The 27,617-nt window shown below is 43.3% G+C and overlaps 1 protein-coding gene across 1 annotated transcript in view; it reads right to left on the bottom strand.

The window, feature by feature from the left end:
- NR1H4 (nuclear receptor subfamily 1 group H member 4) overlaps nt 1-27,617 on the bottom strand; it is a 259,871-nt gene that overhangs the window by 165,794 nt on the left and 66,460 nt on the right. Inside the window, exons 3-4 of the mRNA XM_069229604.1 lie at nt 9,472-9,612; nt 1,587-1,726 (exon numbers count right to left, since the gene is read on the bottom strand). Of these exons, the coding sequence (XP_069085705.1) occupies nt 1,587-1,726; nt 9,472-9,612 (281 nt within the window). The remainder of the gene's footprint in view (nt 1-1,586; nt 1,727-9,471; nt 9,613-27,617) is intronic.

The raw sequence follows: 27,617 nt of genomic DNA, 5'->3' as shown, positions 1-27,617 counted from the left end.
ACTCTTTCCCACACAATTTCTTTGTGTCGGTCTTTTTTTTACAGAGTGGTAGCATGTACTGGTGTCTATGGTGGGAAAATATGGATCTGATGCACAATCGAGGTCAGAACTGGCTCAAGAGAGTGTGTCATTCTCTCCTCCCTCCTTGCATTTTAATGTTGTAAATAGGAATGTATGGACCCTGATTTACAATGCTTTTCTCACAATTGTCTGTGAAGGAAGAGGGTCAAGAATTTGTGTAATTGTGAGTGAAAACCCTTTCCTCACATCTACCATCATCTATGAGAAAGTAGGTAATTTAGACTTTGGTGGATGGCCTGCAAGTTCATTACTCAGAAGAGGTCATGGGCTCCACTCTCCTGGTGGAGAATTGTTTGCCATATTGTGAGACCCCAAACTGTCTGGTCAGTCTTTTGTGTGTCTGCCAGTGCTGTTTTTGCATTGAAGGCACAGACGTTTGCAACATGGGTACCATGTTGTTTTAGTGACACTTGTCAACACTTAATTGCCTCTGAATAACAACCTCCCAAAGAAGGAGTTTGTTCTTGAAAAACAAAATAACAACGCCCCTGGCACACCAAGAGTGTATCCCTGTGCATCATGAACACTATTTGATTGTCATGTCCAGAACTAGCTGTCCCAGACATGGAAATCTACTGATAGTCAAAACTGTCACAATTACTTTTCATTTCTGTGGTGGACGTGCCTTCAGGCCAAGGATTTCTACATGTTAAGCCAACTGCAGTGGACAAATGTTTCACCCCAAAAATGTACATGATAGGGGAACAGTTATTTTGTTGCAATGGGTGAACTAACAGTTTGAGCAGCCCACCAGCGCCACGAAACTCCAAATGACACACAATAGTCTCAAATATTCCCTATGGTTACGATATAGCATTGTCCTTTTTGACGTCATATCTCCATAGAGACTGCTGAGATGGCTGCTGGTCTAAATGTGGCTGATGGAGGCAGATGTCATCTGCAAACCCTACGATGAACCACAATGCCCATAACTGTGTGCCCAGGAAAGATTTTCAGGCATCTGAGCCAGTGTAAACCAAGTCCTAACTCAAACATCTACACATACTCCTCTGAGGGTAAATCACCCAGCCCTAACTGAGTTTATGACAAGAAACTAGTAATGATCCATAGGAAACAGGGTTCTTTACTATCGTTCATTTTCATGGATGTATGGGCAGTAGTAAAAAGCTTGTGGGCTTAGTTAGGAAGCCTGCACCCGCATTGGAACCTCCAGCAGTAGAGAAACCATTTGAACCAGGTCTCCATAGAACAAGAGTAGCTGAGTGCATCTGTAGGAATATATTGGCAGTTGTCCTGCTTGTTTCTTCATGTAGGCATTATGATAGGTCCATGCTCCAGTGAACAGGAGTAAAGTAGGCCAGGGTTTAATTGGTCTGTGGGGGTATTCTTTTCATTCTGGTAAAGGTTACATGAGGGATGTGTGACAAACATACTTTACAATAAATGTAGTTCCTAGCTAGAATACATAGTCTAATAAATCTACTATGCGCATTATAAAGTAAATGTATTAACAAAATAGTGAGAAAATAAAAGCATTGCATTACCTGATCGAATGATGCTGAAGATGTGGACACTACCTGCTTCAATTCAAAATCATGCTGAGTTTCATTGGTTGCAACATCTGATACTTGTTTCCCATTTTTTCTCAGTCGTTTTGATTTACATTGTATTTCAGTTAATAAACCTACAACAGTAAGAAAATGAAACACACAGGTTTCATTTAAAAACAGAGACGTGCAAACAGATTTTAGTGATAGCTTTTGTGAGTATATCTTTGGAAAGTAATGCAAGTGTTTTAAACACTGGGGACGTGTAATGTCAGTTAAAGCACGAAATAGCAATGTACAATGTCCACACAACGAGATGACCAAGAGAAGGAAACACAGGATGGACGCATTTGTATAGAAATCCAAGAGATATTGCTGCTCCAGGAATAATAATTTTGTGGTCACGTGGTAATCAATAGTTTCATTGTATGTAATGAAGAGACATAAGCAACTTTGAGAATATGAGAGTAGTAATATCACTCCCTACACACAAACCTAAACAACATCATCAAAAAGCATAACGCAACAACTCAAAATAACAGCTTAACACCACAAACCGAAAAAAAACACAACTTTACAACAACAGCGGAAGGTCACTGTGCTCATGAAGCCCTTAGCCTCTGACTGTGTACATACATTTTAGTTCATACTTATCTCTAACTTCAGAAGTGCAAATGACATATTTGTCATATGAAAACACACTATATATAATATATGTTTACTCAATAAAAAGGGAGACACTGGCTAAAATATAAAACTGCTGTGAACTAGAGCAGCTAAGGTACTAACCTAAATCCCATCAACGCCATTCGTTCTTTAAAACATCAGACACATTTCTGCAGTGAAATCCTACATTCCATATGCTTTTTTTATAATTAGTTAGCACTAATGTTTACATATAGACATATGGATAGCTGAGACTGACAAAATCTTCCATTGGACAACCCATTTTATTGCTTGCCTCTCCAACAAGTTTGCAATCTTAAAAAGTATGGGGAAGGGAGTCCCAATGTCATCCTGCCAAAATGTATGTACATTGGACAAGGAGGGTGTGAGATTTTGAATTGCTAATTGACATGTGGTACCTCTCCAACTTAATCATACAGTATCTTATTGGGCCAAATGCACAGTCCACTGAAATAAATGTCCTGGTACCACGTGGCACAAATAGCACAATTTCCACAGATAAATGCGTGCTCGAACAATACGAAACAAAAAAAAACCCACAACGCTGTCACCAGAGGGCATTCTCCTCTCAGAGACCAAAATAAGAACACATTACCAGCAAACGGTTCTGCCTCAGAGAAACTAGCATGGCAAAGGCAGAGTCAGTTAATTTTTAGAATGGTACATTGAAATGGTATCAGTCTGCACTGAGCTCCTCTGAGGGCCAGAAATCACGCCTCAAAGTGTGACAAAAGATCTCACCGCATCGTCTAGCTACCAGAGTCAAGCCTTCCATTTTCTTGATGATGCTGTATAACCTATTCCTGGTCACTCCAGTGGTTGTAAAACAGCTGGGTTAACCTCTACGGGACATGCTACAGTTCAGAGGTGAGAGGTTGACTCCAATTCCAGTGGCGGCTGGTAAACTTAGGAATGAGGCGGGAGGACACACATGCACAATCGCACTCACTCATTCATTCAGACACATACACGCGTGCACACACACACACATCCATTTACAGCACTCATTATCAAATATTGCAAACATACATGCACGCACCTAACATTAATAAAAAAAAAACCACACACACATTTTCCTTCAGCTCTGCCTTAGAGGTCCCAGGAGGATTGGGACTGCTGCCTTCCTTTACTGGCTGGGCTTAGGTCAGCCATTGAGGGAAGGCAGCAGTCCTAACTTCGTCACATAGTGGGATGGGGTCAGTGACACTTCTGACCCCACCCCACTCTGTGACGAGGTGTCACTGATTGACACTCACCCTGGGCACGTCAGGGCTTAAAGCTGAAGCGCCCAGGTTGGAGTCAATGGGTGATGCTTCCCCTCGTCACCGAGGAGGAGGGCCTCAAGGACCTTTGCTGAGCTGAGGAGGTCACGCTCACAGAAGCTGTGACCTCTTCAGCCCAGCAAAGTTCAGCTCAGGCAGCCAGGAGCCTGCATACATATTACATGTCTAGCTCCTGGCTGCCTGAACAGAAAATGAAGAGTTTCTGTCAGGCTGACCTTTTCTCAGCCTGACAGACACTCATCTTGAAGGGCAAAAGTTGGAGGGGGACGTGGCCCCTAAGTCCCAAAGGATGGGCCGTAGCTGTCCAATACTCTTCTTCCAGCAAGAGTTGCGGTATCAGTGTAGTTCAAAGCCATCTAACTACTGGTTGTTCCATAGAGGCCCTTTCTTCAGCTTTCCATCACCTTGAGCTAACAATAGACCAGCTTAACTGACGCTCAAGAGCATTTCCAAGGGTACAAGGAGAAGCATGTTTGCCTCAGTCCTTGTCCAGTCATACAAGAGACAGTATGCAGACTTTCCTGTTTTTCTTCTCTTCTGATCATTTTTGTTTTCACCTGTGTTCTGATGTGAAGATGCCCTTTTAAATATGCAAACAACTGTAATCAGTGAAACCTCATCAATTGTTCTTTGGATTTGTGCTTGGGAGCATATGTCTCCCATTTTGAATTTAATGCCTTTTTTGGAATTAGTGTACTGCACTTCTTCACATCTAAACTTGTACTCTCCAACTTGAGTGTTAAACCTCTCTTCACTGATGCTCTTAGGAGATTCTCAAAATTCTTATCATGCTGAGCAAATTCCTTACCAAATATTAAAATACCATCTTGGAATGCAAGTCATTTTAATAGCAGTAGATGCTAACAACTGTGGCCTACAAGCTGTTGATTGCTAAAAAGAATTGGTTCTAATGCGTGGGTCCAGCGCGTTGAGGAAAGCTGAGAAGAATTAATCCATCATAAAGGATGAATTGTTGGCATGTACCTGAGCAGTGGAACATTCAAGACATTTTTGTGGGGGACGAAGTTCTTAAGCAGGATGGGGTCACAAACCTTTGGTTAACATATTTTAGCCAGGAGTAGGGAGAACCTTAATGCTGGGCTGGTTACATTGGGTGCTAAACTTCACTTCTTCCAGTTCAAGACTGAATATATTCTCGGCACGCAGCATTTACATACTGACAGTTTGTCATGGTTTCCATTGAATTTAACTGACCAACACGCAAATGAGAGTGAAGAGTGTGAGGTTGCATTTACTATTAGTGATATGAGTAGTAGTGTGGAATAAAATGAATCTGAGCAGAAACGGGAGAGAGGAATGTGTAATGATATGGTTATTTTAACAAGAAACAATATACACCAAGGCAGAGTGGTGTAAGGAACAAAAATTACATAGAGAATTGAAGTCACTGCTACTTGTACAAGGGGATTTAGCATGGATTGACGGCATGCTAGGGAGTGGTGATTCTAGTGAGTGGCGATTTCACAGTCATTTATAAGGAATGGTATCATCAGGAATATCCAAAAAAGACACCCAGGTATGCCTCAACCATAAGGAGAATTCAGGACTGTTTTTGGTGGCTTGAGCTGGAGGTCATAATACCCCAATGGATTCACAAGCATAAGCTGTGCAATCGGAGTGGAAAAACAGCTAAAGCTTGTGCTCTCAGTGAATACTAAAGTGTACACTGTGCAATCAGATTAGAAAATTACCAAAAGCTTGTGCTCCAGAGCTCACATCTGTAGCTTTGCCCAAGTGCCCAAAGTTAGATTAGATGTAGAGTATTTTTCAAAATGGCCTGAGCTACATACTGTGAAGTGTGACCACTGATACTGCTGTAAAGGAGGATGTCTTTTTTCCTGAATGACATCTTGCCAACAGTGGGACCAGTTCTCTAGTGCTATGTCTGCTGAGTATTTAGCAAAGTATGGCACACGTCACAAAAAGATTGCACTTTATCATCCTGAAGCCAAACGACAGGTTGAGTGATTTAATTACACAAAAAAGGAAGCTGTTCATCTGGCCGTTAGGGGAGGTATTAATTGGCCTAAAGCACTACAGGCCAATTTGCTTTCTTAAAGGACTACCCCTAGTTCCATAGTAGGTGTTATTACTTGGAGCTTTCCAAAGGGTAAAAGCCAGGATCCTTGTTAGTTCCACAAGAATGAAGACGAAATTGGAGAGTGTAGTGAGATAAACGATTCTAGAACCAAGCAATAGAAAGAAATTGTGAGTTAAGTAGTGGAGTACAAGGATAAAATGTTAACATATTTATCAAAAGGATAAGGCTAAGGTACTATTAATTTGACTGAAATGGATGTTTAGATGCATGAATTAGCTAATAAGCATGGTGAATCGCACTTCAAGTTGTCCAGCCATGTCAGAGTCACAACAGTTCTCCATGGCACAACTACTGCAGGTCTCTAGCAGCACTGTGAAATACAGGCTTGAAGTCAGCACAGTACAAGTGTTTCAGCTCCCATGTAATCTTAGTACTATCGTGCGAGAAAATCACTGCACATTTTCCAGATAACATGTAAATCCAATTTACCTACATATTCCAGAGTGCTCTCTCATGGAAAATATGATGCACACACTGTACTTTTTTAAAACTCCACCGCACCCACTTTAGTACTTAAAGGCTCAGCCCCCACGCTGTTTGAGGAATACCGCAGTCAATGACTATGCCTTCTCCAGAAATCCATGCATATGACTTATTTTTCAAGCCACATAGAGGAAGCCAGTACATCTTTTTAACAGTTTTTTTGTATCTACCTGTTTCTAATAATACTTTTGTTCCTGTGTTGCTTGTTTTCCACTTCTAGGAAGTGATATTATTGAGGTCAAAGTTCACAGGATATTCCTTTCTATGGTGTCACCATAGTGACTGTTTCTAGTACTTCTCTGATTGTTATGTACTGGTAGCTTATCGCTGTTCATTTTTCACAGTTCAACTGACTCACATCAGCTTTTTCAGGGCACATATAGATCGCCTTTACTCAAATCGTTACCCTTTTAATTTCAGAAGTGAGGTAAACCTCCAACTCAATATTTTTGTATGAGGGAGATTTAGTGCCGGTTATTAAACTATTCCTAAAGATCCAAAGGAGTCACCTTTTTGCCAGATCAGTGCGTGACTTTTTTTCTGGAGAACATGAAAGTCAAAGTGAGTAAACTTTTTTTCCAGAAACTGTGTGCCCATTTTAGGTTTCATGGGAATAGATATGTCTTTAAAAGAATGTGAACAATTGACTGTGTCAAATAACACACCTTGTCAAAAAAAAGTTTAGCACAACCATGGCTACCTCATACCTTGCACTTCAGTGGAATGTCGGCCTTCTCTGTTGTTGTGTCCCCCAAGGTTCTTTTTTGATCCTCTATCCCCCCCCCCCAGTGCTGAAATAGACATCCTGAATTCTGCTTTGGCTTCCACGACTGACCGAAACACGTGATCTTGGTCCCAACAACTATCCCCACGTAAACATTTATGTATCTACAAAAATAAGGAACATCTAAAACAATATTAAGTGAGATCAGAAAATACGACATTGGGATTTGAAGCTGCAATCACCTTTACATACCACCTGCCAATTAAAATCTACTTTTAAAGTGACGCTAAACAAGAATCCATCCTTGGCAATACAAAAGCATGTTGGTGGGAGGCGGCTTTATAGGGTAGATTAAACTCATCAGTTGTAAAGTCGGATGTTCACAGACATAAACAAGATGGCTGGCACTGCTTTGGAACGCACAATGGGAATGCATTTTAATTGTGCCTTCCAAAGGAGTGGCAGCCATCTTGCATGCATCTTCTTGAATCTTACTATAGAGCAGGGAAGTAGAGTAAGAGCTACAGCGGATGATCTTGAAGCTGGGGAACAGGGTCTGAGTCCCAGCAGGAGGCTAAACATCCTGTGATTCTGGGCAACTCACTTTCACATAATCTCTCCATGCCACTTAATCTCTCCATGCTTGAAATGTGACCATCTGTAATAGAACTGATGTACATGTATAACAAGCCCTGTGCAGGGGAAATCTAAATAATGGAACTGGTGCTCCTGTGTCATGCTATGTAAAATTGCACAAAAATACAAGCACTGTGGAGGGGAAACCTAATAAAAGAAGTTATACCAAAGCGGACGTAAACAACACTTTGGCCAAGGGACAGTGATAAGAGAAACCCACAGAGTAACAGCAGGAAATAGTATGCTACAGCAAATAGAAACAAAGGAAAAGCACACGAACCAATTAAAACTAAGGGCGGGATGTAAGACCCTTTTAAGATTTATATTAAATAAAACAGAGTTCACAAGCACAGAGATTGCACTGTGCAGGTGAAACCTAAAAAGGCTGCTGCAAGCCCACTAATGATAAATAGATGATCAGGGGCATTAAAACGATGTTGTAATGCTGCAGTTACACTCGCAACAACAAGATGTCCTTATACAGGAATGAAAGGGCAACAACAAAATACTGCATTATTACTCATAAGTAACAGATATCCTTATGCACATTAGATACATCTGTAATGCTGCAGAATGACTGCACTAAGAAGTTTAACATGAACAATTACAGAGGCTCCTCCCACACATCAAATATATCTTCATAGACATGGAAAGTTGGTATAAGGCTGCAGTCCCATGGTCAACATCTGGATGTCCCTGAAGAATTCACATTTTTACTAAAGGATGATCCAATTGTGGTCACAAGCAAGAGACACTGTTGAACAGAATAGTGTTATACATGACACTGTGGCCATTTTACAGGGCATAGTCAGCATGCATTTACATGTGTGGTATTTGTATAGCATGAACATAGCCCAAAGGCAACTGAGCACTATTCAAGTTCGAGGCTAGATACAACCTCAGAGTGAATTTAGGGACGGAGTGCTGGGTTATGAGAAGGGAGACAGAAGATTTAGGGCCTGAGTTATGAAAAGTTAGCACTGCTTTTACGTCATTTTTTTACTCAAAGCGGCGCAAATTTAAAAAATATGTATTTTGTAAGTTTACACCACTTTGAGTCAAAAAATGACTTAAAAGCGGTGCTAACTTTTCATAAATCAGGCCCTTAGTGTTTGATGATGTAGTGTTCTTCAAATAAGTATGTCTGGATTTCTCTTTGTCAATAAAGACAGAGAGGCATGGTTCTTGTGGATACGGAGATTTCTTTAGGTCCAAGGTGCATATATGGAGGAAGCTGTTGACTGTTTTTTTTTTCTTCTTGCGCTTCTTCATCTTCAGTCTGATGGTGTCCTGGCTGAGGGTGAGCAAAGTGCCACCAGAGATAGTGAGCTTGTCAGGCAGATAGGCAGAGCACAACTGTTCCAGTACCATATAATTGCCATTTGAGTAGTTAACCTTGCCCCTTACAGAAGCCTGATACACTTATTTTATGCAGGGCTCACATAGGACCCCAACACGGATGACCAGATTATGTCAAAGAGCCCTGTAACAATAGTCACTGGTCCCAAAGGAATTCTATGTTTTTTAGAACAATGCAGCCGTGTGATGCAAGCAGGCGAAGTCTCTGGATGAAATACTCAGAAACCACATATAGGATTTAGCACAGTAAATACGATTCTCACATGTGCCCCAAAAACATGCAATCCCCATTATTTGACCCTTTCTGGAAATGTCAGGACCCGGATATTAGCTAATCTAGATAAGGGAGATACCACATACTATTTCAAACTGCTCCCAAGGACAGCCCTACTGTTATAGAACACATGATATACATTGTAATACATTCTCACAACTGCCTATAGACAGTCAATCCACACACTTAAGTTTTCTAGGCCCTAGTCTTCTTGTATTAAGTGAGAGAAAGAACGGAGAGAAAAGAATTTCCATTTGGAATCATGCGTATGCAAATTATAAATGATCTATTTACCATGTTGCCAAACAACTTACATTCTGCAAGCATTCCCATCTGTTTGCACTTCCTCAAGCGGCATTCTTGACACTTTCTTCTCATGTACATATCCATTTCACAGTTTCCATCATTCTTACATTTGTATATAGCATTTTTTGTTATACTCCTCCTGAAGAAACCTGTGAAAATAACACCAGAAGTGTTAGAAACTGCAATATGCAATATAGAACAGGAACATCACATAACATGAAATACTGTATTAACATACCAACACACTTGTGTGGGAAGGCCATGTCTTAGTGCTTGTCTATAAAGGACTGATTGGTGCACCTATCCAGACTGCGGGCTTACCTTTCTAACCATATCATCCTGGATGACGAGATATTCCTTAGTTCTCTTCTTTATAATACATTCACATGGTACTGTACCCAGCGAGTTGGTACTGGTATGGAGAGATGTGGAATGAAAGGGACACCATAGCTAGACACCATCTTTGCCTAGTAGGAAAGACTCAGAAATTGAACCTGGAGATTAGAAATCATGTACGCTCGCTGAGCCTCGAATGAAGAGAAGAGGCACCCCTTAAGATCTTAAGCCATGGTGCCTGTAGGTGCAATTAGATCCCATGCTAATTGTCAGGACTGACTGACCCAGTGACCCAGTGAACGACCAGTAGAAGTATTACACAGAGAAATCCTACACAGAGTGGCATCAGGTAGGACGTCATCTGTCATACATTTAACACTTTTCCCGTCCATCTACACATCATGAATTCTAGTTTGTATGCAGCTATTGGCCAATTAACATCTGCAGAGGACCACAATCACCATTACCTTTGCTTTTGTCCATGGATTCCATAAGTAATTTTCAAGTCTCTGAGGGACTGTGTTACAATGATCTGCACTCTGAATGAGCCGGTGCATGCAGTAAGATACTATGGCCCTCATTTGCATGCCCTTTGTGCAACTGCTGCATCATTTTGTTTGGATGCAGAGTTGGCTCTAGTAGTGCACTACACTGTTCCATATTTACAAACTGACGCATTGGGCCCAATACAGGAGTTGTAAAGCCTGCATCACATTATACCTGCACCAGCTACAATGTATGCATTCCAGCAGAAAAAAACATGCAGAACTGACAGTGAAAATTACAACATTTTACTGTGTCATTCTGTGACTTCGCTGCATCAGAATTTTACCGCCTGTTCAGAGCAGGTGTAAAATTGATGCAGGGCTTTTTCCTATGGGTGTCTCCTCGTATTTTTGGAGTTGCGTCAGTTTAGCCATGCTACTCCACCAATGCATGAGTTACGCACCAACAGATGCGTCAGAATTTCTGATGCATCAGTGAAAATGTGTGCCACAGAGTTCTGTATTGTAAATACAGTGCATCCATAGCACCGTTGGGGGATATGAGGGAAGCACAAGAAATCTGACGCATCAATGGTGATGCGTCCGATTCTTGTAAATGAGGCCCTATGTGTCCTGCTGATGAAAAGTTGCTGGGAAGGCTGAGGAAGTTGCTGGGAAGGCTGAGGCCACCTCAACATGTCAGTGCCCATTAGTGTCTGCCAATATGTCTGGAGATGGAAGCCCATCTGTCCATTTCACTAACCATGTTGTGTAACAGTTTAAGGGACTGGGACAGCCTATGATAACAGCAAAGCGACTTTCCTTTTGCCATTATCTCAAAGGCCTTGCCAAGTCATCTGTTACTGCAGTCTGTAATACTACTTAGCCTTCTGGGATAGTTTGTGGCAGGTGCACATGACTTCCCCACATTGTGTCGACAGACAGTCATTCACAGAAGTGAGAGAAGTAGCTATTTAGGCCAGATTTTCGTATGTCAGGGAACACTGTAATTCACACTTGACTGCTGTATTACTAGATTGAACTAGTAAGCATTTACAATGCTGGTCACCGTTCGCAAACACACATTTTCACTTTCACTTAAATATGAGCTAATTTGTAGGATTACTGAGCATGTGCTGGAGGTGGAGAAATGCCACTGATGACCTTGAACCACCTGCTGCGCCGCAGCTTCCAATTATTACAAAGAAATGTCATTTCCACGAATGTCTTAATCAATAAGGTACACACAGTTCCACACAAAGTGTCTCTGGCAATAACAGGTTGCTAGGAATATAAAAATATTTGGAGCAAGAGCCCTCACTCACCCCACGGTGACATGCTTCATCATAGGGCTATGCTCCTCGTCAGGCCGGCGCTGCAATGCCTGACGGCCCCCGCAAAGGGGCTCTTTGCCGGATGATCTTCTTTTGTGAAAGAAAGCCGGTCAGCAGAAAATGCTAATCTAGGATTGGTATGAAAAAACTGTTAAAAATGACTAGAGGTAAAACGTAATTTATTAGAATGTCTGACCTCTGCCTTGATTAAAAGAACAACGGGGGGAGAAAATAAAACAATGTTTAAACTCCCCAAATCACTAAACAATGAGAAAAAACAATAAATCACTCAATACGGAGTTATAGTGAGAGTAGAAACAAGGGGCCAGATGAAGGAAGGGAAAATTTGGCGAGTAGCAAATTGCGAGTCATACCGACTCGCAATTTGTAACTCGCAAAAGTTTATGCAGAAAGGTGTCTCAGACACCTTCTGCGACTCGCTATGGGGTCGCAAAGACCCACCTCATGAATATTAATGAGGTGGGTCGCATTTTGCGACCCCATAGCGAGTCCATGCACTCACAGGGATGGTGGCCTGCTGGAGACAGCAGACCTCCATGTCTGTGACTGCTTTTTTAATAAAGCAGTTTTTTTTTCTTTTTGCAGCCCGTTTTCCTTAAAGGAAAATGAGTTGCAAAAAGAAAAACTCCCAAAACCATTTGGTTTTGGTTTTTTCAGAGTAGGCAGGGGTCCATAGGACCATAGGACCACTGCCTGCTCTGAAAAAACATTGTTTTCGGCATTCACAAAGGGGAAGGGGTCCCATGGGGACCCCTTCCCTTTTGCGAATGAGTTACCACCCACTTCAAGTGGGTGGTAACTGCGGGTTGGTTTGCGACCGCATTCCCGGTCACAAAGCAACTCAGCATAGCGATGCGAGTCGCAAATAGGAAGGGAACACCCCTTCCTATTTGCGAGTCGCATCCCCAAATTGCAAGTCGGTACCGACTCGCAATTTGGGGATGTGCATCACGTTAGGCTGTTTGCATGCCGCAAACTGCGTTTTTCGCAGTTTGCGACATCCAAACAGCTACCTACATCTGGCCCAAGATCCCCTGTGCTACTTTTAAAAATAGGTCAACATGTTTCTCGCTAATTAGTCAAAAATGATCTAGTGCGATTCATCAGGACCATGACACCTACCTAATCCTTAAGTAATTAGAAACCCATATTAGGGAATCAATAATAGCAGGAACCCTCCATATGCTAAAAGATGGGCCCCATCGGGGAGGACAACAGGCTTGAGTGGTCCGTTAAGATTAATCGGAAGTACCACGTCTGCCGGCACACCTGCATGCCTTCTGTGCTCCCTGAATACTCCGGTGAGTGAGGGCTCTTGCTCCAAATATTTTTATATTTCTAGCAACCTGTTATTGCCAGAGACACTTTGGCCCTCATTCTGACCTTGGCGGGCGGCGGAGGCCGCCCGCCAAAGTCCCGCCGTCAGATTACCGTTCCGCGGTCGAAAGACCGCCGCGGTAATTCTGACTTTCCCGCTGGGCTGGCGGGCGGTCGCCTTCAGACCGCCCGCCAGCCCAGCGGGAAAGAGGCTTCCACGATGAAGCCGGCTCGGAATCGAGCCGGCGGAGTGGAAGCTGTGCGACGGGTGCAGTTGCACCCGTCGCGTATTTCACTGTCTGCGCAGCAGACAGTGAAATACATGTAGGGGCCCTCTTACGGGGGCCCCTGCAATGCCCATGCCAGTGGCATGGGCACTGCAGGGGCCCCCAGGGGCCCCGCGACCCCCCCTACCGCCATCCGGATCCCGGCGGTCGGACCGCCGGGATCTGGATGGCGGTAGGGGGGGTCGGAATCCCCGCGGCGGTGCAGCAAGCTGCGCCGCCGTGGAGGATTCAATGGGGCGGCGGTACACTGGCGGGAGCCCGCCAGTGGTGCCGGTCCGACCGCGGCTTTACCGCCGCGGTCGGAATCCCCATTGGAGCACCGCCGGCCTGTCGCCGGTGCTCCCGCGGTCCTCCGCCCTGGCGGTCTTTGACCGCCAGGGTCAGAATGACCGCCTTTGTGTGGAACTGTGTGTACCTTATTGATTAAGACATTGTTGGGAGCAGTACACACAGGACCAGGAATTTATTCCGAACCTCCCACCTCCCTTTCAGCCCCTCTCTTTTTCTGTTGTTTGATGATTTCCATGAATGTGACAGGCTACTACATCTCTTACTGAGACAGGAAAATCACAGTTTGCACTCCAGAAAAAAGTACATTGTCAATATACTACTCCCTACTGCGTGTGGTGTGTAGCGGAAGTCTGCACATCCAGTAACATCTCTTGTGCTTGTTGTGGAGGGGCTACATTGCACAGGGTTAGGAATTCAGCGTTATTCAAAAAAATGTTTTTTGGTTTTGTTATTTCTGTCTATGGAGATGTTATGTTATCTTAACCAACCTTCATATCTGCCAGTAAATAGTCTGTCACATGAAGCTGGACCATGTACATTCCTGATCTTACTCCATTTTTGTACTTCCATGAAAATCTCGCACGAACATTAGGGAGGAATAACGGGTCATCCCGAAAGCAATATTGATCATTATTTTCTGGTTGATGGCATCATGCAAAAATTACCTCCTCCTCCTCCTCTGTGATGAAGGACACCTTTTGCTGAGGTTTCCTAAGGCTCCTCCCAAACTTCACAGTTTCCCAACATCTACAAGTAGCCCCTGCCACAGGTATTTACATTACTACCAATATATACAGAAGACACACACCTACATGCACAGCTGGGTGACAGTCTAACTCTATGGGATAATACTGCTGCCTGATTAAGACACATTCACCTTGCGACTGTGGCTTCTTTCCAATAGAACATTTGTTTCCAAAGACACAATGCCTTCTGCATCAAAAAGAAGCACCAGAACATTTAAGCACCTAAAGAATCTTTTCACTAAAGAGTCAGGCTTTAGTTCTACACATGGGCATGTTTTTCTCGGGACACAATTCATTTTGTACTCTCAGTGAAAAAAACGTCTAAAAACAGTGCATGCACGCAGCACCAAAAGACACCTTATTACAAAAAAGAAGGCAATCTGAAAAGTGTTCTATGGACGTAGATCTTCAGCAGCCTTGGTGTGTAACGACTCTACTACACCTTCCTAGGAAATCATGAGTGAAAGATCCTGCTTGTGCTGGCCATGCTCTCCTATCAAATGAAGCAGGTCTGAAGAAAACGAAAGGAAGTCTGCCAGTGTGAATAACGGTGTCCTTAGAAAGGCAGCGGGCCTAAAGAAAACGAAAGGGGTCTGCTAGTGGTAATAATAGTGTCCTTAGAAAGGCAGTGGGACTAAAGAAAACAAAAAAAGTTCTGCCACTGAGAATAATAGTGTCCTAAGGAGACACCAAGTCCAAAGAAAACAAAAGAGGTCTGTCAGTGAGAATAATAGTGTCCTTAGACGCAGAAGGCCTAATGAACACAAAAGAGGTATGCCAGTGAGAATAATAGTTCGTTAGAAAGGCAGCGAGTCTAAAGAATAAACAAGAGGTCTGGCAGTGAGAATAATAGTGTCCCGAGAAAGGCAACAAACCTGAGAAAAACAAGAGTCCTGCCAGTGAAAATAATAGGGTCCTTAGGAAGGCAGCAGGCCTAAAGAGAACAAGAAGTCGGGCTATGAGTGGGAATAATAGTGTCCTTATGAAGGGAACAAGCCTAAAGAAAACGAAAGATGTCTACCAGTGAGAATAATAGTGTCATAAGAAAGGCAGCTGGCCTCAAGGAGACAAGAGGTTTGCCAGTGAGAAAAATAGTGTTGTAATTAAGGTAGCTGGCCTCAAGAAAACAAGAGATCTGCCAGTGAGAGTAATAGGGCCTGATTCTAACTTTGGAGGACGGTGTTAAACCGTCCCAAAAGTGGCGGATATACCACCTACCGTATTACGAGTATATTATATCCTATGGAACTCGTAATACGGTAGGTGGTATATCCGTCACTTTTGGGACGGTTTAACACCGTCCTCCAAAGTTAGAATCAGGCCCATAGTGTCCTAAGAAAGGCATCAAGCCTAAAGAAAACAAGAGATCTGACAGTGAGACTAATAGTGTCCTTAATAAACCAGCTGTTCTAAAGAAAACAAGAGGTCTGCCAGTGAGAATAATAGTATCCTAAGAAAGACAGCTGTTCTAAAGAAAACAAGAGGTCTGACAGCTAGAATAATTGTGTCCTTAGAAAGGCACCAAGCCTAAACAAAACAAGAGGTCTGCCACTGAGAATAATAGCATCGTAACAAAGGCAGCTGGCCTCAAGAATAAAAAAGAGATCTGCCAGTTAGAATAATAGTGTCCTTAGAAAGGCAGATGTTATAAAAAAAAACAGAAGAGGACTGCAAGTGAGAGTAAAAGTATCCTAAGAAAGGCAGCAGACCTAAAGAAACCAAAAGATGTCTGTCAGTGAGAATAATGGTCTCCTTAGAAAGTCAGCTGTTCTAAAGAAAACAAAAGAGGACTGCCAGCGGGAATAATAGTGTCCTTAGAAGGACAGCTGTTCTAAAGAAAACAAGAGGTCTGCCAGTTGGAATAAAAGTCTCCTTAGAAAGACAGCTGTTTTAAAGAAAACAAGAGGTCTGCCAGTGGGAATAATAGTGTCCTTAGAAAGATAGCGGGCCTAAAGAAAAAAGGAGGTCTGCCAGTGATAATAATAGTATCCTAAGAAAGACACCTGTTCTAAAGAAAACAAAAGGTCTGCCAGTGAAAATAACAATGTCATGAGAAAGACAGCTCGCCTCAAGAAGACAAAAGAGCAGGTGCCACCTGTCCTTTAGGGCAGAGGGGCCACGCCCCCTCCACCTTTTGCCCCTCATGAAGAGTGCGGTCAGGCTGAACAAAGGTCATCCTGACAGACACTCTTCATATTCAGGTCAGGCAGCCAGGAGCGAGACATATGCAATTTGCGCAGACTCCTGACTGCCTGAGCTGAACTTTGCTGGGCTGAAGAGGTCACAGCTCCTGTGGGCGTGACCTCCTCAGCTCAGCAAAGGTGCCTCGAGGCCCTCCCCCGGGTTACCAGGTAAGCGTCACCCATTGACTTCGACCTGGGCGCTTCAGGTTTCAGCCCTGAAGCGCCCAGGGCGAGTGTCAATCAGTGACGCCTTGTCACAGAGTGGGGTGGGGTCAGCAGTCTTACTGACCCCATCCCACTCTGTGGCGAAGTTGGGACTGCTGCCTTCCCTCATTCGCTGACCTAAGGTCAGCCAGCGAGGGAAGGCAGCAGTCCAAACCATCCTGGGACCTCTGAGGCTGAAGGTGAGTGTGTGTGTGTGTGTGTGTGTGAAAGAATCAGTGTGAGTGTGCTTCCCCTCCTAAAACTGCCGCAGCCACTGCAAAAGAGGTCTTAAACAGAGAGCAATAGTGTCCTCACATAGACATGCTAGCAAGAAGGAAGATTGATTCTCCCACGCAGGGGTGCACCGGGCTGTCTTCATCCATCAAGTATCATTGCTTGCTCTCCATGCAAGCCATTCATCTGCTCTTGGTCATTATATTTTATTGTCCTGCTGTCACTTTTTCCCAGTATCAATACTCTCCTTTTTTAGGTCGAGCCTAGACAGCGCGCATGCGCTGTCTGAAAAGACTTGCTGTATTCAGCAAAAGGACTTTAGTCCCACCTGCTGCTTACAGTTGGTTCTCTGCAACGTCACTCTTCCTTGCTACCTCCTAACTGGATCAGGCCTGCGATACGTCACTTCCTTTCGGGCTGCGGCGCACCGGCCAAGTACAGTTTCCTTTCGCTTTTATTGTTTATCTGTTGTTAGGGGGGGGGGGACTCTTTTTTTTATTATTTCCTGCCTCGGTATGTTCCTGCCCCTGTTTTGGAAATTTCCTCCTCTACGCCGACAGGAGTTCCTTTCTAACAATTTCAAGGTATTCATAATCTTGTTTTTAGGCACAGCATGCAGAGACTCGAACTCAGCTCCCCAGTGCCAAAGTCAGCAGCGCTGGATGTTACGCCACATCTTTTTCTCTAAATATTGCTTCAAAACACTTCAAAATAGTTTGCCATCAAGTTCCAAACAGCCATAGAATTTCCGTTATGAAACGTAGGAAACCCACGAGTGAATCCTGCCACTAAGTGCTGCACACGCTGATCTGTATTCCTTGTAATAAATTAGCATACGCAGGTCTTCCTGCACTTCGCTGTGAGACAGATGCTTAGTTGATCATGCCACATTATAAAACAAAGCTCGTGAGGTGAACCAAAGAACAGACTAAAGCATTAGCAGTTCCTACTCCAATAAACCTCTGTTCACTCTCAGGCCAAACTTTGCGCTTTTGCCACTTCACATTAAATGTCTTCAGAAAAAAAACATTTTCATGAGAGCGATAACTCAAAAGCACACAATGTAGGAGATGAAAAAAAATGGAAAAGGGAACAATAAATCCACAAACTTTGGCATGAACTGCAGTCCTTTATTTGCAGATATCAGGCTTTTCAACATAAGGGTGACTGGTGCATTTCGAAGTTTGTTTTGGCCGTAACGACAATACATGCTAATTGACTGCATATACACGGGGTTACCTTACAACAATAAGATTTAATTGAAATGACCCCCGTTGTATCTACAAGCTTTCCAAAATGCAGTGCTTGGGAAGAGGCTATTTCGGCTTTGACACCAGGAACGAGCCCGGGTTCTCGTAGGGTAGTAAATGCAGGGGTGAGGTAGTTCAGTAGAATGACTAGTGTCGATATTTACAGCCACCCGGACACCACCAGTAGAAACAATCACAAGTCGTTCTGTTCCGGGAACAAGTGCGCCATGCAATACTGTTTAACCGTTGCATTGTTGGCTTTGTAGTCCTGAGTTGTTAATGGGAAATGTAAATCTGCATCTATCAGAATACAAAGAAACTAGGAGTGGATGAGGTACACATATGCACCAAAAAGGCACGTAGAAATTTGAAGTTCAGATCGGAAAGGCAGAGAAGGGATGGCTTACAATTTGTGTGAAAAGACGATTTCAATTAAGTTTTTGCATCACTTTAATGAAGCAACTTATTTATAGGATGAAAATCTGTAGTGATTATTTTGGTTTTGCTGATTAATATCCGCTAAAGTAATACACTCTTACACGTTTGAAGTGCTTAATTGTGAAAGAAAGTTTGATGGTGTCCTAACCTCTGCTCTGAAGCGATCCGGTGCAATTAAAGGTCAGTTCGGTGAATACCAAGGCTGCACAGTCTACCCATTTCTCACTCTTACAATTTTGCTTTCTTCCTATTGTGACGGTTTTTCCGTCTTTCTCTTCCTCCATCTGTCTGTTTTGTGCATTTTCCCTCTCTTGCTCCGGTGAACATCTGATGTAGAAAGACAAGTAACGATCCCCAAAAATGAGTGCTGGTGGCCCCCTCTGGCTCAAATTAACCACTGGTCACAGTCTACGTAATTAAATCACAGTCCTCAGGTTAAACACAGCCCAACACATCACTGTTTCCATACCACAATATCTGATCAGAGTAAACAATGCCGGCCAATTCTGCAAGTCGAGTTAACACAGGTCAGTTTATCCGAAAAAGAATACTAGTACTTTTGGGTCTTAACCAAAACACACTTTATACGGACAATAATTTGAACTGGAAACACAGTGAACGTTTCCAAACATTAGCGTATGATTTTTTCAAAAAAATATTGACAGATTGCCTGTGTACTGAACTAAGCAGTCCGAGGATTTCAATAAATAAATTAACCCGACTTTTGTGACAAGGGAGCTTGCCCTAGACAAACACAGCTCCCTCTTTCAGCCAGCAGAGAGGAGTGGGGAAAGCCTGCTTTTATTCTGATCACTTTCCTCCTGACCATTAAGGCTCGTCTACCATCATGTGCGTCCAATTAGACAATCCTAGCACTTAACACTACCAGTCCCAGAATGCAACAAATGTTTACTGAATTCTGGCAGGCATATTCTCTTTTATAAACTGAAGTTGGTCCATTAGCTATGCGACCCTGAACCACACTCCCCGTGTTCGTATGTGGATGGTTCTCCTTCTATCACAAAACTAGAAGACAGGCACAATAAGTTATTTATCTATGATAACGAAATGTATTTAAGTGCTGAAGTTAAGATCAGACCATTTGATTCAAACACCATAATTCTAGTAAATACATCATATCTCTGCTGGCTTTGCGGCACACAAATAGAGTGAAAAGAGCATTATTTATCTCTAATATTCGTACTGAATGTAGAAAAAACATATGAACCAATTCCCACGGCTATCACATGACCTGGAAGTTTGGCATGATTTCTTCATACAACTGCTATAAACTGATAGCGGTTGTGTTTTTCATTTTCCTAATCTAATCTCTGTTCCCAGTGGTAAATCCCCATTCTTAGTCCTCTAGACAGTACTGCGTCTCTGTTCATGCATCCACAACACACCAAACCAAACCACATAGGTAAAAGAAATTGTCATTTACGACGCCAGTAGCTTGAACTCTCACAAATGCGAGACCTATTGCATTGCAAATGCTTGTTGTTCCTTTCTCCTCACTGACTTACCTATCTCTTCTTTACATACTACTTTTTCTGGCAAACTCTTTAGCTTCATTTGATGTGAAAAGAAACATAATCATAACTTTTCCATGTTTTTTTAAATTTGCGTTTGCATGCTAATGCCAAATTGCAAAATGCATAATAAGAACATGAAAACCTGAGACATTACCCATTGGATGCAGTAGAGAAAACTGCCCATGGCTTAGGATCTGACATGGCTATGCCGTTCATACTAGTGTTATTTACCTACAGGGTCGGACTGGGACAGATTAAAGGCCTGGAATGCAAAATATAAGTAGCCTCCATTAGTGAATTTGAAAACTAAAAAAGTGGGGCAGTTTTGAAATTGTAAAGACATATTGTATAAATATTTTGCAGGGAATGGAAGCCTCCAAGAATTTAAGCTTTCTGCAGTCACTGTTGATTTATTATTAGAGAAATAAACAGTAAAAATCGAACACCAGACCATAAAACAGGCTCACAAATAGCCACAAAACAAGGCCACACACTGACCTGTCAGTGCAGCTCTTGGGGCCCTTCCTGTTTGTCGTATGGACCAGTCCCACCCTGTTTACTGTAGCGAGAGGAAGGAGGTGAACTTCGCTCCGACCTTGGCTTCTGCTCTGGCACAAAGCTAACCTACACCCATCAAATCACAACAGTCAAGCCAGGCACAAGAACACCACTGATCAGCTCACGATGACGAGAAAGAAAGTCCTGCTCAAGATAAACCACCACATCACATACTATGTTTGTCTTGCTTTTGCTAAATCATTGCAATACAGGCGCTATTTATCCGTCCTTCTCTGATGCAATTTACATCTGTGCCAGGTACTTCTCCGAGATTTCGTTTCGATTTAGAGATTAGTGATAAAAATGAGGACCAATTCGTGCAAATGTTTTTGTATCTGTTCTACTTGTCTTCGATGTTTCAGACAGGAGCTGACGGAGAAACCAATCTCAAAACCCCAAAGAGCATAATTAGCACTTCGGTCGTAACTGACATAGCTGTAACAAGCATTCGCAATGTAAGGTGTGTATGTTCTTACTTGTAAATGCTGTATGGGGTGGTGTCACTAGTGGTGGTAGCATGTGTTGCAGAGGTGGTGTGCGGTAGTTGACTTATTGCAGTGTAAATTAGCACTGAAATCTACAAGTGCATTTGGATCTATATGGGTAGGCACATTTTATAGTGACCGTTTGTCGTGTTGCACTTTGTCAAAATAAATAAAGTAGTGTGATTGTGTAAGGAAATGCCTCCTTGGCATGGTTACCCCCTGACTTTTTTCCTTTGCTGATGCCAAGTTATGATTTGAAAGTGTGCTGGAACCCTGCTACCCAGGCCCCAGCACCAGTGTTCTTTCCCTAAACTGTGCCTTTGTGTCCACAATTGGCACAACCCTGGCACCAAGGTAAGTCCCTTGTAACTGGTACCCCTGGTACCAAGGGCCATGATGCCAGGGAAGGTCTCTAAGGGCTGCAGCATGTCTTATGCCACCCTGGGAACCCCTCACTCAGCACATACACACTGCTTGCCAGCTTGTGCGTGCTGGTGGGGAGAAAATGACTAAGTTGACATGGCACTCCCCTCAGAGTGCCATGCCAACCTCACACTGCCTATGGCATAGAAAAGTCACCCCTCTAGCAGGCCTTACAGCCCTAAGGCAGGGTGCACTATACCATAGGTGAGGGCATAGGTGCATGAGCACTAAGCCCCTACAGTGTCTAAGTAAAACCTTAGACATTGTAAGTGCAGGGAAGCCATAAGAGTATATGGTTTGGGAGTCTGTCAAACACTATCTCCACAGCACCATAATGGCTACACTGAAAACTGTGAAGTTTGGTATCAAACTTCTCAGTACAATAAATGCACACTGATGCCAGTGTGCACTTTATTGTAAAAATACACCCAGAGGGCATCTTAGAGATGCCCCCTGAAAACATACCCGACTCCAGTGTGGGCTGACTAGTTTTTGCCAGCCTGCCACACACCAGACATGTTGCTGGCCACATGGGGAGAGTGCCTTTGTCACTCTGTGGCGAGGAACAAAGCCTGTACTGGGTGGAGGTGCTTCTCACCTCCCCCCACAGGAACTGTAACACCTGGCGGTGAGCCTCAAAGGCTCACCCCCTTTGTTACAGCGGCACAGGGCATCCCAGCTAGTGGAGAGGCCCGTCCCTCCAGCCACTGCCCCCACTTTTGGCGGCAAGGCTGGATGAGATAATGAGGAAAACAAGGAGGAGTCACTCCCCAGTCAGGACAGCCCCTAAGGTGTCCTGAGCTGAGGTGACTCTTACTTTTAGAAACACTCCATCTTGCAGATGGAGGATTCCCCCAATAGGATTAGGGATGTGCCCCCCTCCCCACAGGGAGGAGGCACAAAGAGGGTGTAGCCACCCTCAGGGCCAGTAGCCATTGGCTACTGCCCTCCCAGACCTAAACACACCCCTAAATTGAGTATTTAGGGGCTCCCAGAACCGAGGAAGATAGATTCCTGCAACCTGAAGAAGAAGAAGGACTGCTGACCTGAAGCCCTGCAGTGAAGACAGAGATGACAACTGATTTGGCCCCAGCCCCACCTGCCTGTCTCCCTACTTCGAAGAAAACTGCAACAGTGATGCATCCAACAGGGTCCAGCGACCTCTGAAGCCTCAGAGGACTACCCTGCATCTAAAGGACCAAGAAGATCCTGAGAACAGCGGCCCTGTTCAAGAAACTGCAACTTTTGGAAACAAAGAAGCAACTTTTAAAGACCACACGTTTCCCGCCAGAAGCGTAAGACTTTCCACTCTGCACCCGAAACCCCCGGCTCGACCTGTGGAAAACTAACACTACAGGGAGGACTCCCCGGCGACTTTGAGCCCGTGAATAGCCAGAGTTGATCCCCCTGAGCCTCCACAGCAACGCCTGTAGATAAAATCCAGAGGCTCCCCCTGACCGCGACTGCCTGCTTCAAGGAACCCGACGCCTGGAAATCACACTGCACCCGCAGCCCCCAGGATCTGAAGAAACTGAACTCCAGTGCAGGAGCGACCCCCAGGTGACCCTCTGCCTAGCCCAGGTGGTGGCTACCCCGAGGAGCCCCCCATGCCTGCCTGCATCGTTTGAAGAGACCCCCGGGTCTCCCCAGTGATTCCTATTGAAAACCCGATGCCTGTTTGCACTCTGCACCCGTCCGCCCCTGTGCCGCTGAGGGTGTACTTTCTGTGCCTGCTTGTGTCCCCTCCGGTGCCCTACAAAACCCCCCTGGTCTGCCCTCCGAAGTTGCGGGTACTTACCTGCTGGCAGACTGGAACCGGGGCACCCCTATTTCCATAGAAGCCTATGTGTTTTGGGCACCATTTTGACATCTGCACCTGACTGGCCCTGAGCTGCTGGTGTGGTAACTTTGGGGTTGCCTTGAACCCCCAATGGTGGGCTACCTTGGACCCAACTTTGAACCCTGTAAGTGTTTTACTTACCTGTGATCTTAACATTTACTTACCTCCCCCAGGAACTGTTGATTTTTGCACTGTGTCCACTTTTAAAATAGCTTATTGCCATTTATGTCAAAACTGTACATGCTATTGTGATTATTCAAAGTTCCTAGAATACCTGAGTGAAATACCGTTCATTTAAAGTATTGTTTGTAAATCTTGAACCTGTGGTTCTTAAATTAAACTAAGAAAATATATTTTTCTATATAAAAACCTATTGGCCTGGAATTGTCTTTGAGTGTGTGATCATCATTTATTGCCTGTGTGTGTACAACAAATGCTTAACACTACCCTCTGATAAGCCTACTGCTCGACCACACTACCACAAAAATAGAGCATTAGAATTATCTCTTTTTGCCACTATCTTACCTCTAAGGGAAACCCTTGGACTCTGTGCACACTATTTCTTACTTTGAAATAGTATATACAGAGACAGCTTCCTACATTGGTGGATCAGCTGTGGGGTCTAAGACTTTGCATTTGCTGGACTTCTCAGCCAATACCTGATCCACCAATAACTTCCTACAGATGCCCCTTAACTGTCGACTAGTTTTGTTTTTAATGGACATGTGGATTTTTTAAATATCCTTTATAAATCAACAGAAGGCAACACCTGAGTCATGCAAACCCGCCTGTTTTACCATTGTTCATCCATTTACACCAGTGATTTCCATCTTCTTATCATCCACATTGGCTGTTGTGCACAGCTCTACTGCACATCCCAGCCTCCTTACCCTTCTTATGTGAGCTCGGCCTGCCTGGCCCCTGCAGCTCTCCTCTCTATGAAGCAAGGGAGGAAAGCTGTTAGCTTGTAGGCAATTCCAGGATGGGGAGACCTGACCTGTCAGCAAATCAGGCCAAGAGGAAATACAAGGCACATTTTTGTAGTTATGTCAAACAGAAAAAAACGCACGAGTGCTCTCAGAATGCAAGAAAGTGTGTGAATATGTGTGTCAAGAATGCACCACACACCTGCAAGTTTGGCACAAGAAAGCGTGGAGCTTTGCGTTCCTTTTATCGGTGGTAGGAATACACAGCAATAATAGAAGAGTCAGATATTACTGATTCTTGCATTTACAGTCAGCTTTCATTAGAGAGATATAAACTATATTGCAGCCAATGCTTAACAATGGTGCTATGCAAGCATAAGACTGCCCCCTTTCCCAGCACTGAGTAACAAGACAAGGTCCATAATGAAGGCATGGGGGCTCTTAATAGCCCTGGTGCCGTTGCACTGGCTACATCGCTGAACACTACACCCTATGCCCTGACCCTGCTAATGAGGAAACATGACAACTGCACCAAGTGCAGATATCCGCCAAGAAAAAGAATGTCTACATTGTGGAAACTAGGGATACACTAAAATAAGCATTCCTAAAAACACCTGTATTGCTGCCTGGTAATTTCAATGCGGTTATTAAATAAACGTTCGGTGCAGAAAAGGTTTACAGACAATTAATCCTTACAGCTCAGTAAATAAAAGGGAATTGTAAAAGGGAATCGTAAACACAACGCTTGACTGAATGGGCATAGATTACGTAAAGAAAAGCTTGTTTAAAATTACTTTTCGAATCAGTAAATATGAAAGGATTACGCAAAGAGTCAGATCTGACCAGTTTAGTCCCTTTTAAAACACTATAGAGGGACTATGCTGCAGGTGACGGGAAGCAATGATATAAGTGGCTGAAGTTGGCGGGATCTATGGGGAATGCCATTCCCAAACGTTTTCAATTTTACAATAGCAGTTCCCATACTTTTTGTTGAAAAACAACTCTTCCAGAATGGATAATGCCAACCTTCAGGTGCCTGTGGATGAAAGGGAAGGGAGAGGGTTCACCTTTTCTGCCAGACAAGGGAGTGCCCGACAACAAAAGAAGAAACATACCTTCTCATCAGGGGGCCTGCTACCCTAATTAAAGGTAAATGTGTTCAAATGGTTAATCAACAGATCTAAAGGCTGGCTGTGAGTCAGTATATTGCTTTAATTGATGGAGTCTTTTCAAGCTTTAAGGTGACAAAGATGTATTCTTTTTGAGAAGTAGTGTAAGGGTGTTATCAACTGAGTGCTGGAGTGGGTCCTTACAAATCGCTTTGCACATTTTGCAGCAGTATGTAATTACATTTTAACATTATGATTTGCATGTTCACAGTGCTTTCCGTCAAAGCCTAGGACACTGTGACACTATAATTACACATCACTATTCCTCATTGCGCAAATCAGGATGCAGTTCCATGACTGTATGGTTACACACACACACAAACATACATCAGCACCGATCGCTTTAACCAGTTGAGCTTTTATAATGTAACAAAGTGCACTTCCTACAAATTACTTTAACATGCATTTTTTTTTTCATTTATGGCATTTGCATTATATTTTATATGTGTGTTCCCAATGGGGAAGTCCAACAAAATAGTTGGAGAATAATGTGTTCTTTTTAGTTACCTCTATGGCCCGCCATTACACTCTCTTACCCTAGACCCACAGCACTCTGGATCAAGTTGCTATACTTTTTTACACACTTCTACTTCTGAGTAAGTTGCAATGTTACCTTGCTGTCCTTGCTCCAGGTCAGATCATTCAGTAAGTGACTAATATTTTTAAAAAGTATTCCATAATTTAGGAAAACATTTTGCTTCTCGAATTCCTGGATAACATCGGTGTACAACTGAACTGGTAACTTTCACGACAACAGAGGAAGCCATTTGAACTGTGTCTGGCTCTCCCAGCCCCACTGCCCAGGGCACAGATTGCACATTGATCTATTCAATAGAAGGAATGATAGCAAAGGCTAGTTCTTAAAAGGTTATGGAACTCTAAGGGGATTTGCAATATCATTAACCTGTACAGCAGGGGGTCCTTTATTCTTACAATACATGGCCACACCATCACCTTTCCCACAAACCATTTAAATCCTTGGTGCGTAGCTCTTTCATATGAAAGAGAGAACATGCTTGCAAAGAAGAAGAATAAAAACAGAATCTATAGTACAAAAATAAGCACATGAAAAAGCTGTTCGATATGTTCTGCAAAAAATATATAAGGATCAGTATAATATATCGGGTTCTGTTTAAAAAAATGTTCAGTAGCTTTGATTGTGTAGAAACATGCAGAAACATTCTAACTTTTCTATAATTACCAAAGGACTGCAAGAATAAACATGTTGCCTGATTGTCACTGTACAGTTAGAGAAACTGCAGGAGAAAGAAAAGCCACACCTTGTTTTCCTTCTTAAAACTGCTTCTTTAAATATGCTCTGTGACCTGACCCTTACCCTTGGCTCTGGCAGCAGGCATTGTAATGTCAAAACCGAGCTGTAATAAGTTATTACAGTTGAGCTGCTATTTCATTTCTTATAATAGGTGACTGGGTGTGTCACTAGATGCCCCTTCTAAAAAATGAGAGAGTTTTGTCAAGAAGTGCTTCAATACTTGTTTAGTTCAAGTCTTTTAATGTATCTAATCAAGCCAATCAGCTTCCAGACAAAAACCTCTTCTCCAACCGCTCTTTCAGGAATCTCTGCAACTCAAGATTCGACCTGATGTCACCTTGCAGTAGGTATGGTAGGTTACAACAGGATTTGTATACAGAGATTGTGGAAGCCAATGTATTATACAAAAATAAAGCCCCACCCAGTGTGGTATTCTGCAGCAATCTTAAAATGAAACATAGCACATAACAGGAAGCATACCAATTCCAGAACTGTAATATGAAAACAAAAACTTTTAAAAGCTACCACAAATGCACACATATTAAGCAACCTTATAAGTTCATATATGCCTACCATTAAAATGTACATTATTCAACATTTTTATGGTGTTGACAATGTATGATTTAATGTTTAGAAGCTGAACAAGCTTATGCATTTCACAAACAGAAGACAAGAAGTCCACTCTTATATGGACTCAGTTCATTCCCTGTGTCATGAGTAGCGGACATGTTAGGGGCAGCCATGTATTTGTGTGTTTGAGCACAACACCCCCTCTTGGCAGCATTCTCCTGAAGCATGTGTGAAAGATTTCAGCTACAT

This window comes from Pleurodeles waltl, chromosome 4_1 (genome assembly GCF_031143425.1).
Source record: "Pleurodeles waltl isolate 20211129_DDA chromosome 4_1, aPleWal1.hap1.20221129, whole genome shotgun sequence".
NCBI lineage: Eukaryota > Metazoa > Chordata > Amphibia > Caudata > Salamandridae > Pleurodeles > Pleurodeles waltl.
This window is presented reverse-complemented; position numbering and strand designations above follow the sequence as displayed.